General features: G+C 43.4%; 1 protein-coding gene across 2 annotated transcripts in view; it reads right to left on the bottom strand.

Moving 5' to 3' along the window:
- Nucleotides 1–19,594, bottom strand: part of Gnao1 (G protein subunit alpha o1) — a 159,603-nt gene extending 140,009 nt beyond the window's left edge. Inside the window, exons 1-2 of one of the 2 annotated variants that reach the window (XM_069992331.1) lie at nucleotides 18,685–19,594; nucleotides 18,429–18,471 (exon numbers count right to left, since the gene is read on the bottom strand). In XM_069992331.1, the coding sequence (XP_069848432.1) occupies nucleotides 18,429–18,471; nucleotides 18,685–18,802 (161 nt within the window). In that variant the 5' untranslated portion in view covers nucleotides 18,803–19,594. The remainder of the gene's footprint in view (nucleotides 1–18,428; nucleotides 18,472–18,684) is intronic. The other variant, XM_069992330.1, reaches the window with a different exon arrangement.
- Between the last annotated feature and the right edge of the window lie 375 nt (nucleotides 19,595–19,969).

Here is a 19,969-nt window from a genome sequence, read left to right as displayed (position 1 = left end):
GAATATGGGGGCTGGGAAGGTGGCTCAGTGGTAGAATGCTTGCCTTGCATGCAAGAAGCCCTGGGTTTGATTCCTCAGCACCACATAAGTAAAAAGAAAAAAGCCGGAAGTGGTGCTGTGGCTCAAGTGGTAGAGCGCTAGCCTTGAGCTGAAGAGCTGAGGGACAGTGCTCAGGCCCAGAGTTTAGGCCCCATGACTGGACCCCCCCAAAAAAAATTAAAAAAGAGAATATGTTATAAGACCACGGTAATATCAACTATTTAGTTATAAAGTAACCAAAGATATGTCAGGCCACTATGTAAAAATTAAAGCTATTTCTTAAGAGAAATTATGATATTCTAAATATTGGTGACATATAACAAGTTAAGGATTAGGAAGACTTAAGATTTAAAGATGTAAAGTCTACCAAACCAATGAATGTAATCAAAATCATAATAGGAGTACAGGGGTGTGGTGTGTGTGTCCTAGTGTGTCTGTGTGACAAAGATCAATTTTAACATTTATATACAAGCACAAAGAGCCAAAAACAGTGATGGTACTCATGAAGAGGAACAAGGTAAAAGAGATTTGCTAAGTGAAGTATGAAGACATTCATATTCAATAAAGTTAAAATATTCAAGACAGTGTGGCAGCGACATAAAAAGAGTCCACAACCAACTAACTTGAGGCGATGGGTGAAGGTTAAGATAGATGTGAGGGAAAATTATATAGGAGTGACATGGTCAAGATTCATCATACTCATAAACTGGCATGTTAACTTGAAACCCCTTTTATAACCACTCAAATATAATAAAAAAAAGAACAATCCACAAAAAAAGGCAAGAAACAGATCCCTGCACACATGAACACTTCTGTTAAGGCACTGGTGGCCCCCCACAAAACAGTGACTGACAGAATGGCCTTTTCAACAGTGGTGCTAGGACAAATGAGAATCTATTGGGGAGAAAATGAAACTGGCCCCTATCTTACAGATCACAATAAATTACAGAAAAAAGCTTCAAAGGTTTTTGATGAGATTGGAAAAAGAAAATAGCTTTTGCCATCTGAAGATAAAGTATTCTAAAAACAGGGCACAAAAAACACTAGTTACAAAGAGAAAGACCAAAAAACTTGGTTATATTAAAAAAAAATAAGAACATCTCTTTATCACAATATACCATTAGTAAAATAAAAGATAAGTTAGAGAATCTGAGACAATATTTGTAATGAAAAAAGAAATAAACAGGAAGTGGCGCTGTGGCTCAAGGGGTAGAGTGTTTGCCTTGAGCTGAAGAGCTGAAGGACAGTGCCCAGGCCTGACAAGAGAGAAAGAAAGGAAAGAACAAAAGGAAAGAAAGAAACAAAAGAAAGAAAGGAAAGAAAGAAGAAAGGAAGAAAGGAAAAAGGAAGGGAGGAAGGGAGGGAGGGAGGGAAGAAGGGAAGAAGGAAGGAAAGAAGAAAGGAAGCAAGGAAGGAAGGAAAGAAGCAAGGAAGGAAGCAAGGAAGGAAACAGAGAGGAGGACACATAAAGAACTCTTACAAATGAGAAAATTATGACAACTTAAAAACAGCAAAAGAACAAGGTCTTTCACAAAAGAGGAAACCCACTATTCAATAACATATGAAAAATCTGTGCAGAGGAGACAACAATGCTGGATAAGAAATGTACTCATTACCTTGCTCATGTAACTGTAACCACCCCTCTATACAGTATTTTCACAATAAAACTTATTTAAAAAAAAATCTGTGCAACCTGCTTGGTAATCTGGAATATATAAAGTAGAAGCACAATGAAAAAAAAAAGCGTACTACCCTTCTATCAGTTTGGAAAGTGGAAGAAAAAAACGCTGACAATAGAAATATTGGCAAGAATCTGAAAAACAGGACCGCTCTGCTAATATGAGATAGGATTGCCATTTTAGGAAAAAAAAAAACCCTTTATTATCTAATACTTGGAGATTCCTAGCAATTCCACTTCAAATAATCTCTCATATGCCCCCAAATAACATATACAAACATATACAAACATACATGCATAAATATTCATAGTAACATCCTTTTTTTTTTTTTTTTTTTTGGGTCCGGTCGTGGGGCCTGAACTCTGGGTCTGGGCGCTGTCCCTCAGCTCTTCAGCTCAAGGCTAGCGCTCTACCACTTGAGCCACAGCACCACTTCCGGCTTTTTTCTTTTTGCTTATGTGGTGCTGAGGAATCGAACCCAGGGCCTAAGGCATGCCAGGCAAGCGCTCTACCACTGAGCCACCTTCCCAGCCCATAGTAACATCCTTAATAGATTAAAACAAAATGACTCAAAGTTACATTAATAATAGTAAAATAGGTAAGTGTGATCAAGTTATGTTGCTATATAACAATAAATACTATATATCAATGATCTGAATGCACAAATACTGTGGATGCTCCAAAAATTAAAAATGTTCATAAATACTTACGAAAAATGAATATAAAATATACATAAAATGAACATTATAGAGTATTATACAACAATGAAAATGAGCAAACCAGCTGTGTGTCTGTGTTTCACACCTGTATTCTTAGCTACTCAGGCAGCTAAGAGGTCTGGAGGATAGAGGTTCACATCAGTCCAGGCAGAAAAGTATGTGAGATTCCATTTCCAATTAACCAGCAAAAAAGCTGAAGAAGCATGGCTCAAGTGGTAGAATACCAATCATAGGTATGAAAGCTGAGCAAGAGGTCAAGGCCCTGAATTCAAGTCTCAGTACCAGCACAAAAAAAAACAAGGAAAGAAAATGAACCACAGCTAGATACAACAACTTCGCTAAGTATTATTATAAACATACAACATTGAAGGAAAGAAACAACTTAATCTAATGATGTGATTCCAATTATATCAAAATCAGGCAAAACTGGACTATGATTAGAGGCTGTATACATGAGTGATGAACTCTGTGGAAAGGTTAGGAAACATCGTGAATGTTAAGGTCATGAAGAATGAGAAAGGAACTGCGGTGGAAGAGATATTTAGAGAGATTCGTAGATGTAGTAATGTCCTACTTTTTTTTTAAAAGCTTGTCCTGGTGACTTTGAATGCTTGTTTTTGTTTGCGCTGCTAGGCACTGAATCCAAGTCTTCATGTATGTTAGAGAAGCCCTCTATCACTAAGCTATACTCCCAGCTCTGAGCGTTTGGTTTCTTAAATGTCTGTCAAACTTGTAGGATTAGTACATATTTTGTACATATTTTGGTATATGTAAATATACATATTTGGTATATATAAGTATATATATTTGGTGTACATATATTTGTTTGTATATAAATATATCTAAAGTATATAACTGTGAGAGTACCTCTGATATTAGGGACAGAGATGGAGTCCATTGTGACTCATTATTATATCCTGTGTCTACAGTGTTGAACACATGGTGAGTGTTCAATAAATATTTACCAAGTAATCAATAACTGTATTGAAGCATCTGAGTTGGTAAAAAGTAGTTGTCTCCAGACTAATCAATTTGTACCAAGTAAAAACATACTGGATGGAATGATGACAGACGAAATACACCTGAAGTCCACGTACAGGCCACATCACCTCCAATAAGTCATTCTTTCCCTAATAGTAAAAATTAATACAAATAGTTACCATTTGATAAATTTCCTCTATGCGCCAAATGCTTTTAACTATATTACCTCATCTAATCCTAAAAGTGTATCTGCAATGTGTTACTTTAATTTTTTGTCTCTTGTTAATGATTAGGAAACTGCAGTTCACAGAAACTGATTTTTGCCCAAATCATACTGGTAGACAAACAAGTGGAAAACTCAAGAGCTCCAAAACTCATACTTCTTTGATACTATAGTTCTTCCTTTTCTTGGTCTATGCAACTGAACAAGACTATGTTAAGGCTCAAAGGAGATAACCTGCAAGTATCACTCAAAGGTAAGGAAAATACATAATAAGCATCTCCCATGGGCCCACACAAATAACGCAGATGGTTTCTATCCACACTGAGCTTTCAAACCAGTTGTAAAGCTGTGTAAACAGGAAAACTAGGAACACACATCAATAAACTGGTTTAAGGAAGTCACCAGGAACAGCATGTAACTGACTAAACTGTAATAACAGCATCAAGTAACCACTTAATCACAATAAAAATTTGAAAAAAATAAATTAAAATGTATCTTTTAATGCTCAAAAAAATTAACAGCATCAAGTGGACATCTTGCCTCCACCATGTGATGATCTGCTTCTAGAATTGGCCACTGTCACCCATTCTCCACACAGAACACACAGGGATTTACTAAGGCTAACTGCAGTTTTTAGTGTATATGTACAGTAGGGAGGAGAGACATAGGATCTCACTACATAACCCACTCTGGTCTTGAACTCTGAATATTCCTGCCTCATCCTGTCAAGTTCTGGTGTGTGCATCACCACACCTGGATCCCAGCGTGTGTGTGTGTGTGTGTGTGTGTGTGTGTGTGTGTGTGTGTGTGTGTGTGTGTGTGTGTGTGTGTTGATTCTGGGGCTTGAACTCTGGGCGTGTGTGTGTGTGTGTGTGTGTGTGTGTGTGTGTGTGTGTGTGTGTGTGTGTGTGTGTGTGTGTGTGTGTGTTGGTTCTGGGGCTTGAACTCTGGGCGTGGGCACTGTCCCTGAACTGTTTTTGCTCAAGGCTAGCACTCTACCATGTGAGCCACAGCTCTACTTCTGATTTTTTGGTGATTAATAACAGATAAGAATCTCACAGACTTCTGCTCAGATTGGTTTTGAACTGTGATTCTTAGATCTTAGCTTTCTGAGTAGCTAGGATTATAGGAGTGAGCCACTATGCCTGGTCCATGGGAATACTTTTAATTAAAAAGTACATTTTAAGCAGGGCACCAGTTAGGATAAGCATACATAATAACTGTGTAACCACTATCACAGTTAAGACACAACATATTTCTATCACTTATAAAAGTTACTGTGTTCCTCTTTGTAGTCAATCCTTCCTCCCTAGTCCTACCCCAGCCCTTAGAAATCACTGGTGTAATTTCTTTCCCTATGGTTTTGCCTTTTCCAGAATGCACAGGGATCTTTTAAATATAAAAGTGAGGTCAAGTTGTTGTTCTTCAACCTTTCATGACATTTAGAATGAATGCCACTCCATAGCCACTGCACGCTAGCCCATCTGCCTCTTTAGCTTCAATGGCAGTCACTTTTCCTTCCCTATGACACAGCCTCACTAGCTTTGTTTTTGTTGATTTCTACCTTAGGGCCTTTGCATCTGCTTTCTTATCCCTTCTCTCCACAACCACTCTCCATTATTTAACCCAATTTCCCCTTTCAGGATACCCACCACTAGCTGAAATAATTTTTCTTCACTTACTTGCTCATAATGTCCCTTGCCTAAAACTTGAGATCAGGGAGCTTGTCTATCTTATTGAGGGCATCATTCCTTGGAAGCTTAGAAAATGCTAAAACATAGCTAGTCTTCCACTGGTATTCATAAAATGTGCCAAAGAAGTTAAAAGAATAGGGAGTGAAAAAGACTGAAGTGCTAAGGAAGGAGTCCAAGAAGAAACAGCTTACAGCTTTACATATCATGGAGGAAGACAGGAGGAATGGCTACAATTCTTTGCTATTCTACCACCAAGAACTGCCAGTAATATAGTAGAGGACCAAAGAGACACCACACCTGCTCTTGCCCATTGGTGACTGCAAGCTTGTTTGTCTCCTAAGATAAAAACTCTTTAGCTTTTTTTCTCTTGCCTGCCATGGCAGGAATTCCCACATATAAGCAGCTTGGGCCACAAGCCTTTCTTCTTCTATCCATGTGAATATAGAATTGGGACCCCCAGGAGTTCATTTGTCTTCATGCTCTGGAATCATCTCTGGAAAAGCAGCACGGACTTTTGTCAATCCTTTGTGCTATGAGATGTATCTGTACCTTGTGGGACTCTGCACCCTCTGTGGAAAGTGCAAATGGATTCAACGTGCACTGGTGTCCATGATTCCCTGAGCTGATGTCCCAGTTTTCTTCCTCAATTAGCACTAGTGTTCTGAAAGCTTAATTGTTATAATTTATTATGTCAGTTGGGGGTGGCTGAGGAAGAAGGAAGGGGAATTCCTTTGCCATGAAAATATCTGTTTTACTGGATAGCAGGGCTTACATTATGACCTCAAGACTGGAGCAGAAGCTTACAGACTATCCACCACCCCCATCTCCTAGTGTCATATGTGATGATTTTGAGTACTAGAGAAGTAAAGCAATATGCCTAGAGCCACCAAGAGCCAAGCGTGCACAGTAGTTGATGAACACCTGAATTTCTTGACTCCTGGTCTAGAGGAGGAGTCGCAAGAAGTTTACTACTAAGGTTTTCTTTGGAGTCTATCCCTTCCTCTTCATAGAAACTGCCTTTTCAAAGACCAACTATATCTTCAATTACCAATTACAATTGACTTCTCAGCCTTTAGTCTACTTGGCCCTGTCAGGAACCAAAATGTAGCTTCTTACCAAAACTTCCCAATGCTTATTCCCAACGTGAGGCATCACATGTGGCAGGCTTCTGGCTTCTATTCCAATTCCTCTGGCCTCCTGTTCTCTTTGCCAGTTAGAGCTTTCTGAGAGCCAACTGTAGGTGGGTTCTCCAGTGGATTCCTTCTCCTGTCTGTCTATATATTCATCTCAGGGGATGATGCCCATTCTTAAGGCCTGGTAGGGCAGCTGAGTCCCATTCTTCTTCTAGCCCAGACCTCTCTTCTATGTGCCAGAGCTACCTCCTAAGCAATCTGCTCAACAGGAATGTTCAAAAACTAATGCTGCAGGAGCTAAAATTCACCTTTAGATTCACTGGTCATGCATGTAAGAGACCCTGCAGCATTGTAATAAAACAAGCAAAAACCCTAAAATTGGTTTGTATAAAAGACATTAATTATGGTAACTGTCAGGTCCATACAGCCAGTTTCAGAGATTCCAATACTACCCAATATCTTTTGAGATTTCTTTTTTTCCTCCCCATTCCGTTTCCTAGTCCCCATTCTCTCAAATTCTTATCTAACTCACATAAGCAAGCTTCTTTCTTGCAGAGGACAACAGAGATATGGAAACATCATCACAGATAATTCCAAGTTTTCAGCATTCTAGCCCAGGACAGACCTTGCTGATTCCAAAATGAAGAACTTCTCAGTGACAACAAAACTCCAGAAAGGGGCTATAATTGGCTTAGCTGAAGTCACATGTCCACCTCTGGGCCAATCACTGTTGTAAGGCCTGAGTCACATGCCTAATTCTTTCTGTCTACAGCAGGGAACCTGACAGCCAATGCCACCTGAACAACCTGTAGTAAGTAAAACAATGGGGATCTACTGAATTCTTGCCTTAACAACTAGCTCCCTCACAGTTTAACCATAAGCCTTTGTTCAAATTAAATCCAGTTGTTTGTTGCCTCCTCTGGCCCCTTATGCTTCATTTGTCTTTTCCAATGGATCTAGTTCTTTCAGAGCAGGAATTCAATCCCTCTGAGATCAATATAAGGCTTCCTCCAAAGGTGTGACTTCAGAAAAACCTTTTAGTCTCTAACTCCTAAGACCAATTGTTTGTTTGAAGTCACTGCCTGAGATAGATGGGATCTGATATGTTCACCACTGAATCTCCAAGCACCTATAATGGGGCCTAATGCACAATAGACACTAGGCAAATATTGGCTAAATGAATCAATCAGTGGTTTGAGTAGAATAAAGGTTACCAGACTTTCAAGTTACAGTAAATGAGCACAGGTACTTTAGAGAGAAAAGAAAATGTGAAAAAAGGACTTTTACCTGGATTTCTACATAATTCTCCATCCTCATTTCCCTATCAGCTTCAGCTTCCGAGAAGGAAACACATATTCATGTCAAGCTACCCATCCTGTCTGGGCTCCTCCTGCCATTTGATCTTTCCTATACATTCACCTTCTCTCTCCATCAAGGCTCATCCTTTATACTTCTCAATGGTTGCAAGTCCCTCTCTGTTAGCCAAGACAGTAAGAAAAAATGAAGCCCTCTCTAAGCCCTGTACTCCTCCATTTCACTCTTGTTCTCTTTCCTTCTATAGCCCATACTTCTTTTCAAAAGGGGTTAGGGTAGGTGGCCCAACCACCTATGGCCCCCATCAACTTTCTTAACCCCATACACTTAACTCTTGTTGTAATTTTGTTTTCCCCATACCACTTCACTAAAACTGCTTTTGCAAAGGCTATCAACAACTTGCCAGACACAAGAAACACGTGCCATTTTATCTAACTACAGCAATGCCTAACTCAAAACTTCTTTTTTTTTTTTTTTTTGTCGGTCATGGGGTTTGAACTCTGGGCCTGAGCGCTGTCCCTCAGCTCTTCAGCTCAAGGCTAGTGCTCTACCAGTTGAGCTACAGCACCACTTCCAGTTTTCTGGTGGTTTACTGGAGAGAAGTTTCACGGACTTTTGTGCCTGGGCTGGCTTTGAACGGTGATCCTCAGATCTCAGCCTCCTGAGTAGCTAGGATTACAGGCATAAACCACCAGCGCCTGGCTTCAACAACTTCTTTTTTTTTTTAATTTAATTTTATTTTATTTGTGAACATACTGTACAGAGGGGTTACAATTACATGGATAGGATAATGCGTACATTTCTTACCAAGCATTGCAGCCTCCTCCTTTGGTTTACCCTTCACAACCCTTCCCAGCCTCCCCCCTCCCCCCAATCCCAATCCTTCTCCTTCCCCCCCTTCCCTTCCCCCCCCCCCACCGCACCGACGTTGTAAAGCTCATTTTGGACATGACAACTTGTACTTCTCATTGTTCAACAACTTCTTGAGCTACTCTCTCCTTCCTTGATTTTCATAGTGCTGCTCTTCCTTGGGTTTTCTTTTTCATCTCTCAGATCACTTTTCAGTTTCTATTGCAGGCTCTTATCCTATATTTCCTGGAGCTCTGTCTGTGTGTGTGTGTGTGTGTGTGTGTGTGTGTGTGTGTGTGTGTGTGTGTGTGTGTGTGTGTGTGTGTGTGTGTGTGTGTGAGACAGAGAGAGAGAGCAGACAGAGAGAGAGAGACAGACACAGAGAGAGAGGATAGGAGAGGGGGAGGGAGGGAGAGAGAGAGAGAGAGAGTTGGAATCATCTTTTGCTTCGTTTCCCCTTGTCAGTAAGCAATTATAAACTTCTATAGAACCCTTTTACAAGCACCACAGAATTCCAAATAGATTTTCTCTCTTGAAGTCCTACCTTCTAATACACATAGTCAACTGCCTACTAGGATCTACACCAGGATGATCCACAAGAACCATCAGTATGACCAAATGAATTAATCATTTTCCCCTCATCTTCCTTCTATCTTTCTTCTATCTTCCTTCTATCCTTCTACATTCTTCTATCTCAAGGAATGGTACAACTATCTATCAGTGGCCCCAAACTATTCTGGATTCATTCTCACCACTATTCTCCAAAATTGATCTCTTCTTCAAGGCTTTTCTAACATCATCAAGTAAGTTCAATTATTCCAGTGCTGAAATTTCTTGAGTCTTTTACCTTCTCATTTACATCCTACTACTTTAATTTAATCCTTAATCTTCTCCCATCTTTATCACAGAAGTAACTTTCCATGTTGTCTCCCAATCTCCAGACATACCTTCCTCTAATCTACCGATTATGCTACTTATTTTCATAACTTTTTGGTGGCAAAAATAAAAACCAAAATAATTAGCATAATAAAGAATGATCTGGTTTCTGTCTCATTTTTTCATTCCCCATTTCCTAACATTCCTCTTACATATTGCTCTAGTCAAACCAAAGCTCCTTATACTCCCAGAAAGTTCTGTGTGGTGAGGGATATCTGCTTTGTACATGTCGGTCCTCTATTGCCATTCCTTTTCTTCTACCTGGCTACTACTTGTTCTGAAATCTTAGTCCACATGTCTTTCCCTTGAACTTCCTGTCTGGGAAGTACCCTATGTCCTCCCACAGCATACTGTACACATAAACATTGTGGCTTTTCTTATTCTGAAGTACAAGAGTCTCTTATATGGAGTTTTCTTTAGACTATGGGTTCTTCACCGGCTGGGACTGAAATCTTCCTCTCTTCACCCATGAATATCATGTGTATGCTTGGCACAAAGCAGGCACTCATAAATATTTATGGATGGATGAATTGATCTTCCACTATGCTGTCTTTTCCCAGTCTTCTCTAAGCCACCTTCCTCCAGTGAAGCCAGAGCCTTCAGAGGCATCATCTCTGTGGTGCTACATCAAACTGACCCACAGTTCTGAGGCAGGAATAGGAAATGATTTCAGGAGCTCTCTGGATGGTTGCTAGGGAATGCAGGTACCCAAACCAATGTGATATACAATGATGACTATTCCCTGCTCACAGAAGGCACTTAGCACCCATCAGACCCTTGACTACTCTACCACCAACCTCAGTCAAAGGTGCCATGCCATTTGCTGATGGGTACTGAGTTTCAGATATCAGTTTCCTAGTGTCTACACCAGTGATGTTGTTTAGTAGTAACCATTATGAGGTTATAATGTAACAGTGTAAGTTTTGTAATTAGAAAAATCATTGTCTGAATCAGCCCATGTGTGGCTTTGAGAAAGCCACTTCTCTGATTCTCACTTCCTTATCTTCAAGATGAAACTGAGGACTCTATTTCCTCATAGGTGGATGTGAAAAACCAAATTAAGATAATGGACTGAAAATGATGAACACAGCTTATGGTCATCAAAAGCTCTCAGAATTATCCTGGGTTATATAGACAGCAAGGTGTATTCCTTGTGTATATTTTTTTAATCTATGCTTCAACTAATATTATTTAAGCACTTCCTTTGTGGCAGGTACTTTGAAGCTTGGTGCTATATTATGTGCAAAAAGGTTACCATCCTTGCTTTAGGGAGGCCTACTAGGGACAAGCATCTTGTCTAGCAAAGGACACAGATGCATACATGCCAAATTAATTAGGCATGATATGCATTAGTGGTTCTGGGAGCAGGGGAAGAAGGCAACCCAGCATCAGTTTTAAAGCAGGGGAATGTCATTCCTCTAAGTAACTTTTTCCTACAAAAAAAAAACCCTTGTCATCCAAGACATAACTGAGAATTTAGGGTAAATCCTTGGCCATGGAGTCTTATTCTAATCCATTATCCTCCTTTTATCTTTTCTCTATTCTATGTGCTTCTTAGATAGTTGACAAATCAAGAGGGGAAGGGGACAAATTCAAGGCATTATTAGCCTTGAAGGATTTTATTTTATCATAATTTTTTAGTGCTATGAAAAGTACAATGTTTTTCCTCTTCACTGTAAAGAAAATTAGAACTAAAGATGGCTCGGCAGATAAAAGCTGTGGGTGGCAAAAACTCCCACTATTCCCCAATGCATTTCAGGCTTCAAGCTTTCTCTTTGCATTTAGTGTTATCTTAGAACTAGAAACTCAAAAGATGCTGGAGAAGTTCCACTGTGAAAACCCATAGTTCAGTTCAGAGAACAATAAACTGAAGCCCAAAGGGGACAAATGATTTGCCCAAAGTCAAATGAGAGGGTGACTCAAATTGACAACACAATCTCCTGACACTCCGTGGAACAGTCTGCAAACCTCTTGACCCCTGGACTTAGGCCTGAACCCAGGCAGGATCCTTTGCATGAAGTCCTCCCTGGAAGGCAGGGCTTGCTCCACTTCTGAGCAGCCCAGAAACCACAGACAAACCACTTCTCTCTCACATACCTCACTGGCTCTCTCTACTCAGTGACATCCTGTTTCTTACTAAGAAGACACTTTCAGATCCTTCTTTTTGGTCTGGGAAAAATAGCTGCATGAACAACTTAGAGGTGGTCTTCTCAAAATGCAGCTCAAAACGATTACTTTTATGGCTGAGAAAACATTGTGTAGAGGTTGCTACTTGCAACTGTCTATACCTTATACCACACAGAATAATAATTGGTATTTTTATATTTAGAATCTCAAGACCCTGAAAATGAAGGACATGCTTGTTTCATAGACCATTTAGAACATGAAAGGAGCCTGGGTACCTCTAGTCCAACTCTTTCAGGAAACTGTGCCCTCCAAGGGGCAGAGATAGAAGAGCTGATCTGGACTCCTGGTTCAGTGCTCTTTCCTGCTCTTTGTATTTTTACCCTAACCTACTGGGCTGAAATAACTGTACCCTTAAAAAATGTCACATCAGCTATGACAACATAGTTTGTTATATAACTGATGCTGCAGAGCAGGCAAGGGGAAGAAGTCATGAGCATGAACTACAGTGCCCCTCTTCTGGCTCTCAGGACAGCTAAGTCTCACATACTAATCAAGGGAACTTGATGGAACTAGATGGAACTGGAACACCCACTAATCGATCAAGGAATTAAAACCAGAGCTAATGTTTATAAAACAATTTCTATGTTCCTGATGTCATTAAGCATATTACTTGATTTCATGTTCACAATAACCCAAATAAGGTATTTAGCTTTTCTGTCAGCCCTATTTCACAGGAAAGAAAACTGAGGCACCAAAAGTTAAATAACTTATTTAAGATTACACAACTAGTTAGCATTATATTCGAGATTTGAAGCCAGGCAGGCTGGTTGTAAAAAAAAATAATTCTTAACCACCTCTCTATTTCAGAGATGCATTTTAAACTGCTTCCCTCAATAGGAAGTTGCACCTACTCCTCTGGACCAGTCAGCAGGCCACTGATTTTTCCTCTTCTTCCTAGCTGCTAATTGCTAATTTGTAAACAGTTTCCCTTCTACCACTGACAGGTGTGAATGGGGGTAGGATAAAATAGGAACAGAAATCTGAACAATTCCTGGAATGGAGTTCATCTTAACACCTTTAGGATTTTTATAGCAATGCAGTCAATAAATGGGATGTGAAATACCCTTCTCCCAGTACCTGCTGCTCTTAAATCCATGTGGCATATACATGTTACACACACACACACACACACATACACACACACACACACACACACACACACACACACACACACACACACACACACACACACACACACACACACACACACACACACACACCCCAGAGATTTTTTTTTTTCAAAACTACAAGTTCTTTGCTAGTGTTCATTTTGGGGGCAATACTTCTCAAAATGTTTTTTCAGCTTGGACTCACCTCTTTATTAGTTTATTTTCTTTCAGACAAGGATGGGACCTTATGATAATAACTCTGTGTACCTTTTTAAGAAACTAGAATGAACACACCTTGGGAGACAGGAGATCCAGTTCCTTTATCCAGATGCACAGTGCAGAAAAATAGGACTTTATTATAACTACATAAAATCTCTAGCATTAAAAGATAGGAGATGGTGCACATCTGAAAATCATGAATAATTATGTCCTATCTTTAACAGATGTACCATCTTAAGTCACAATAAAATCCACAGTTCCATGGACAAAAGGACATGTGAGGTTGGGTATTAAAAACTCATCCAGCGGGGCTGGGAAGGTGGCTCAGTGGTAGAGCGCTTACCTTGCATGCCTGAGGCCCTGAGTTCGACTCCTCAGCACCACATAAGCAAAAAGAAAAAAGCCGGAAGTGGCTCTGTGGCTCAAGTGGTAGAGTGCTAGCCTTGAGCTGAAGAGCTGAGGGACAGCGCCCAGGCCCAGAGTTCAGGCCCCACGACTGGACCAAAAAACAAAAACAAAAACAAAAACAAAAACTCATCCAGCTTCCAACTTACAAAAGAGAAACTCTGAATTCCTATCTAGCCATGCCAATCTTAAGAAGTAACAACTTTTTCCACAAACACAGGTACTATTACAGAATTCAGTGGGTATCTGATTCTTAAACTTTGGCTTAAGAATTCCACAGCCAATTCATGAAGGAGGTGAGGTAGACTGTTACTCTGCTGGTATTTACAGTTCACTGAATGTCAAGGAGAGAGGAAAGCACCATCCATCAGCAAAGGAAAACTCATCTGCCACTTGATCTGACATTCCATTCGTACTTACACTGTCTCCAGAGAACAAGATGCATCTATTTGAATAAACATGGAGACAGGAGAAGGGGGGAAAAGGCAAAGTAGCCAACCAAATTGTTGCAGAAATACCAGGACCACAAGTTTTGAAATAGTTATCGATGGAATGCTATCACAGTCTACGAGACTGTTGGGCATGCGTGTGGAACACCTTGATAGCTGAGCTTGCTCAAATTAATAGCTTCAAGTCACTATTCAACTCCATGAACGCCAGCCACTTAGGAGGTATTGGTAGTATGCTGATAGAACATAGGCTTGCCCTGAACCCAGGCTCAAACCAAACCATGGATACTCTAATTATATAAGGTCAGTGGAAAGAAGGAAGCCACAAGTTTTTTGTTTTTGTTTTTGGTAGCAGGTAACCTTCCCTTGAAGAGCTGTGTAATCATCTTCCATTGCAAGAGAAAGATATCTTCATCAGGTAAATCCTTAAATTTACCTTAAGATAGCATTGGGCAATATCCTGGGAATGAATGCACTTGAGAAATGCTCCATTTTACTGTGCCCATTTCAGTGAAGCCTACTAGCTTAGTAAGCCATGCCCTGCTGCCAGCTTGCAACTCTTCTCTTTGTAACAACTCTGTGTAAAGCTCTAGCTTCAGCATCCTGAATGTGGGCAAATTGATGCTCAGAGCAACTATATGGCTTACGTAAATTTTCATCAGGTACGTGGCCCAAGAAGTTGTCACTATTTGTTGAGAACTGTGAAGTTACTTAGAATGATATTCTATTGATTCTACATTTCACAAAGCATAATTCTAGAAGATTTGTTTGTAAGGATTTGGTAAATCAATAAAATTCACATTTCCTTTAAAAACTTTTATTAATATGAATAACTGAGTCTCATTGAGTGTATGCAATATGAGATTGTATCATAGGTAAGATCGCAACTCTTTAAAACAAGCAGAGTTATTTAAAATGCCATACAGAAAAGTCACTGATTACTCATAGTATGTGTAAAATTATATCTGTGCACTGCAATTATCACTGTTTATTTCTCGTACTGAAATGTTTTAGATTGTCTGACACGGAGCTCCCAAACGCTAACTTATAACCATATACACAAAGGATAAAAACGCCAAAAAGCTACATTGAAATGAAACTTTTAATTTAAAAAGTGTTGAGAACCGGACTTCTAAAAATGGCAATCTAATCTGTGGCATCTCTTAAGTAGATGCAAGTTTCCTTTCAGGACATGTATTGAAGAAAAATTTCAAAGGCCAGTCTCTCTGAAATGTTCCTATACTGATGAAGGTATTAACACTTTGTTCCAAGAAGCATCTGCCAAGTAGTCCTTTATCATTTAACTAGAGTTACTGTGGACATACAAGGAAACCTGTTTTCTCCTAATAAACATATACAGTGGATGAGAATAATGGCTAAATGGAATGGCTTTTTACCTTTCTGGAAATATTGAATAAAAGGGGTCCAACAATAGCCAAATATGAATATTCATTTTAACCCATTGGGCTAAGCTACTAGACTCTATCCCCATCAGGAAATGATTGGGTTTTATAGTGTATCATCTAGACACTCTTAATGATCTAATGTCATTTGCCCAGGTAAAATAACACAGTATCCTAAGTAACTGATAGTGTGATAGATTGTTCACCAATTGCATCACACAGTAAAGTGGGAAACTGCTTCCTGTAAATACCACCTAGACTTCTGGGCCTGGCCCCACCCAGAAAACACAATCTTTTTGACTAAAAGTGACTCTCAATTAAGTGATGATCTCAAAAATCACCTCTGTGAATGAGGAAAGAATTTGTCACTAGATACAGTGACACCAATCCCACATTTTGTGGTTAATAAAACAAGTCCTACATTCAGTTTGGCACAAGGCCCTGATCTGACTTATTTCAAGCCAAGTTGAATGGCTCTCAGGAAAGGCTGCCATTCATGAATGCAGGAGGAAGGGACCCCAGGGTCCCTTATGGCAAAATTTACACTGGTTATACACAGTTCTGACATCTTTTGAGCAATCTGTACTGTTTCCTAAAGAGGGTTGTGTATTGTGCTTTTACAAAGAAAAAAAAAGGTTTTAACTACAAGATCTCAGTTTTGCCTGGCATTTTCCTCCAAAAAGGGCCCAGTGGGGGTGAGAACAAAGAGAAGTGAAGGAAAAGAGAGGAAATGCTCTGATTTCTGATTTAATTGCCCCAAACATCAAACACACCCAGCCAAATGTAAGACACACAGGACTTTCTCCAGAAAGTATACATTCAGCCTTCATTTAGGATTTCTTGCTCCAGTACTTAATTAGGAATTTTCATTCTAAAGTGGCACACCTGTCTCCTCTGAGAGTTCAATTCTCTTTGAATTTAAAAAAAAAATCAAGTACCCTTTTGGGGACACAGCATATATTTTTAAACTTCTTATTAAATCAACCTAATTTATGGGGCATGTTCAAGAAAAGCAGGTGGATGCAAAGTTAATTTGCAGGCTATCATACCCCTCCTACCTTCCCCCACTGCTCTCCCCTCCCCTTGCGTTTCCGAATGCCTTCGGGCCCCCTCCGAGGCGGCTCGGTCCTCTCTGCCTGGACGCCGAACACTGCCGAATCCCTCCGAGCCCCGCGCCCAGGCCACGCCGAGTGGAGCCGAGCATCGCCGAGCTGAGCCCCATCGACTTTCCAGGCCTCGGCTGGGCGCTGTCCACCACTCGAAACGCCTGAACCTCACTCAGCTCGGGTGCCTGGGGCTTTCACAGAACTCCCAGCCTGCCAGGGCAGATTACAGACTTGTGAAGTTTTGAAACGTCCTCCCTAGGGAGAAAGGGGTGGCGCGGGTTGCATTTCCCGATCCACAAGGGCTCCAGGCAGATGCAACATGCACCTCATTGCAAAGAGCAATTCCCCAGGCCCCACCTCCCCATCCATTTGGGTTGCACAAGCTTCAGAGAAGCCCCAGGCCAAATTTCCCGTTGCTCAGAAGGGTGCAGAAAGCCGAGGGGGGCCACTGCGAAGAAAGCCCCCCGGGGGGTTGCAAACAAAAATAAGAATATGTCAAGCAGATGGGGGGAAATTGTCTCCGAGCCGTTACTCCCTACCATCATGGCGCCGCCTGGAACCCGCTTGTCATGCCTGTTACACATGCAAGATTTTTTGCTTCTTGGTTCCCAAACCGCAAGCACGCTGCTCCCACCCACCTTCCCACGAAAAGGGTTTTTATTTTCCATTGTTTTCCTACGGGATGCAATTACTTCGGCTATTCCGTCAAGTTGAAAAATAATCATTTTTGTTTACTGCACAGCAACCTCTAATTAGAGCTGTGTGTGCACGAAGGTGTCACAGCAAAGCGACTTGGAATCCTCTCTAAACGCTCTTAACGAACTCCATGTCCTAAACTGACAGGCCAACGGAAGCGGCAGGGCCAGCAGGCCCCGAGGGCGCACACCCCTTACCTGCCGGCCACCCCCTCCCCCAAGCAAAGCTGCTTGTGCCGCCTGTGGGTTCATCGGGAGCTTCCGTGTGGATGGGGCAAGACGCGAGCCTGCGAGTGGGAAGGAGGGCGAGGCTCCTTATTGGGAAAGCGTGGAAGGGAAGGAATATCCCATTTTGTTTTAATTTTCAACCATCACTCAAATCCACCCCCAGTTAATTAGGAGGGGAAACTGATATCTCAGGCAGAAGGGGGCGGCGGTAAGGGCCTGAAATCCGCATTGTTGGTAGATTTCATGGAACGGCTTAAGCAGAGTGTAAAATAAATACAATGATAAAGGCCACAGAGGGAAGGAAAACTGTAGGGGGAGAGCAAATGCTGGTGGATGGGGGAGGAGAGGGGCTCGGGGCATCCAGGGGCGGGCATTCAAACCCACAGTCAGCATCTCTCTTCCATCTCTGCTTTGGATACAGCTGTGCCTGTCACATCCGCTTGGAAATTCACTCCTTCCCCTAGCACACGCCCCCTCCCCTAACCCTCGCCCTCTTTTGGGGGAAGGGGTAAAGACCACAGACTCCAATTCAGCACTAAATTCATGAACAGCAAACTCTTGATCTGCTACCCCAGTCTAGGGTTGGGTCCCCTCCATGTTTTAGCCAAGTTCAAAACCACTGCCCCAGGAGAAGAGCAGAGAGAAGTGGGATTATGCAGGTAGTGAGGAAGGCAAAGAGGGAGAAGAGACCGAATGAGACAGAGATGGGAGACAGCAAAACACGAAATACTCCACCAGCAAGAGTAACGATCATAATCATGCCAATAGTGTGATGTTCTGATCAATATGGCGGACACTGTCATTCATACAACTACAGGCCTCCGCAAAAACACCCACCCCAGGAGTTGGGGTGGAGGACCCAGAACAAACGTAAGGAGTGGGGGAGGGGAGTTAAAGCCAGGTGTGCGTGCTGTGTGTGTGTGTGTGTGTGTGTGTGCGTGCGTGTACACGAATTAAAAATCAGGCCTGGAGAGTAATGTGGAGTGAGCGAGGTAATAAAAAACGATTCTAAAAAATTATTCTCGATAAAAGTACAAATCTCAGTGCCACAGACACTTACTTCATCTGCTTCACAATGGTGCTTTTTCCTGATTCTCCAGCCCCTGTTGGGACACAGACAGGGGGAAACCAGTGAGTGTCAGCTTAGGGAAAGGGGGGGTTGGAAGGCTAAGGCATGCTAGGGAGGGGGTGGGCGATCCTGGGCACATGGTGGTGCCAACTCGGGAACCAGATCTCATGGGGGCACAAGAGGGGTGGGGGGAGCTGGCAGCAGGGGTGCGTGGTGGCCGGGGTCGGGCGGCCTTCGCGGTCCTTACCCAGCAGGAGTAATTTCACGTCTTTGGCGGCGCTGATGCCATCTTCTTTGAGGTTTTTCTCAATCGCCTTGCTCCGCTCGAGGGCGGCTCTCTCCTCAGCGCTCAGAGTACATCCCATGGTGGCCCCTTCCTTGCCACAGCCCGCACTACTCGGCTGGCACGGCTCCCCGGCTTGGCGCGCCCCCCACCCCCCCCAGAGAGCAGAGCCTGGGCTCAAAGGGGGAAAAAAAATCACGATATCCTCTCCTTGGCTGGGAACAAAAACGTCGAAAGACCAGAACCCCCCAAAAAAGACAGCCGTTCACAAGATTCCAGCAGGGGAGACTGGCGGCAGCTGGCGGGGGGGGGGGGTCTGGGGATGTCGAGGCGAGAGTGGCCGGGGTCAGGGGCTCCGGAGGCGAGGGAGGAGGCGCCCGCGGGCCCAGGGAGGCGCGGGGCTGCAGGCACTGAGGCTGGTGCACGACCCAAAATAAATAAAATAGGAGTCGAAGGCTAGATCCGCAGCCGGAGCCGGCGGAGGGCAGGGTGGGGTGGGGGGCAGGGTGGGTCCTTCTGCCGCGGCTGCCGGAGGCGGAGGAGGCGGAGGCGGAGGCGGCGGAGGCGGAGGCGGCGGCGGCGGCGGCGCGGGGTGTGGAGGGAGTGAGTTAGGGGGTGCTGCTAGTGCGTGTGCATCGCGGGTCCTCCGCCGTCGGTGCGTCCGCGGCGCCTTCGCCGACCCCCGCGCGCTAGGCAGGGCTGGGCAGGGGGCCGGGCCGGGGGGCCGGGCTGGGGGGGCAGGTCTCTAGCGGGAGGCGGCGTTGTGGTCTCCCAGAGCTCGCATCGCTCGGCGGAGCCTACTGGAGAGAGAGAGAGAGGAGGGAGAGCGCGAGGGAGCCGCGACCAGCGGGGAGCTCGAGGGAGAGGAGCGAGAGAGAAAGAGAGGGAGAGGCGGGGGGCGGGGGGAGAGTGAGAGAACGGGAGAGCGAAAGGACGCGCGCGCGCGTGCGCGCGCTGTGAACCCGACGGGCGGGAGTGGGGGGGGGGGAGAACGAGCGCCGTGAGCGAGTGCGCCAGCCTCTCTGCGCACCAGCTCCACGAGCGGCCCGCTGACGTCAGCAAGGCCCCCGGGGCCAGACTGGGGAGGGCGGGGGCGGCGCGCGCGCGCCCGGGTCCGCGGCAGCTGGCGGGAGCGCGTGCGCGAGCGTGAGGCTCTTCCCTCCCCCAGCCCCTTCACCCTCCCGACGCGCGTTTCCGCGGCGTTGGGCGCGTGCTGGGCGGGCGAGGGCGGGGTCTAGGGCTGGGCGCG

Source organism: Dipodomys merriami, unplaced genomic scaffold (assembly GCF_024711535.1).
Source record: "Dipodomys merriami isolate MVZ:Mamm:240054 unplaced genomic scaffold, mDipMer1.0.p SCAF_41, whole genome shotgun sequence".
NCBI classification, from domain to species: Eukaryota; Metazoa; Chordata; class Mammalia; order Rodentia; family Heteromyidae; genus Dipodomys; species Dipodomys merriami.
The sequence above is the reverse complement of the archived record's forward strand: the minus strand, read 5'-3'. Positions and strand labels throughout refer to the sequence as shown.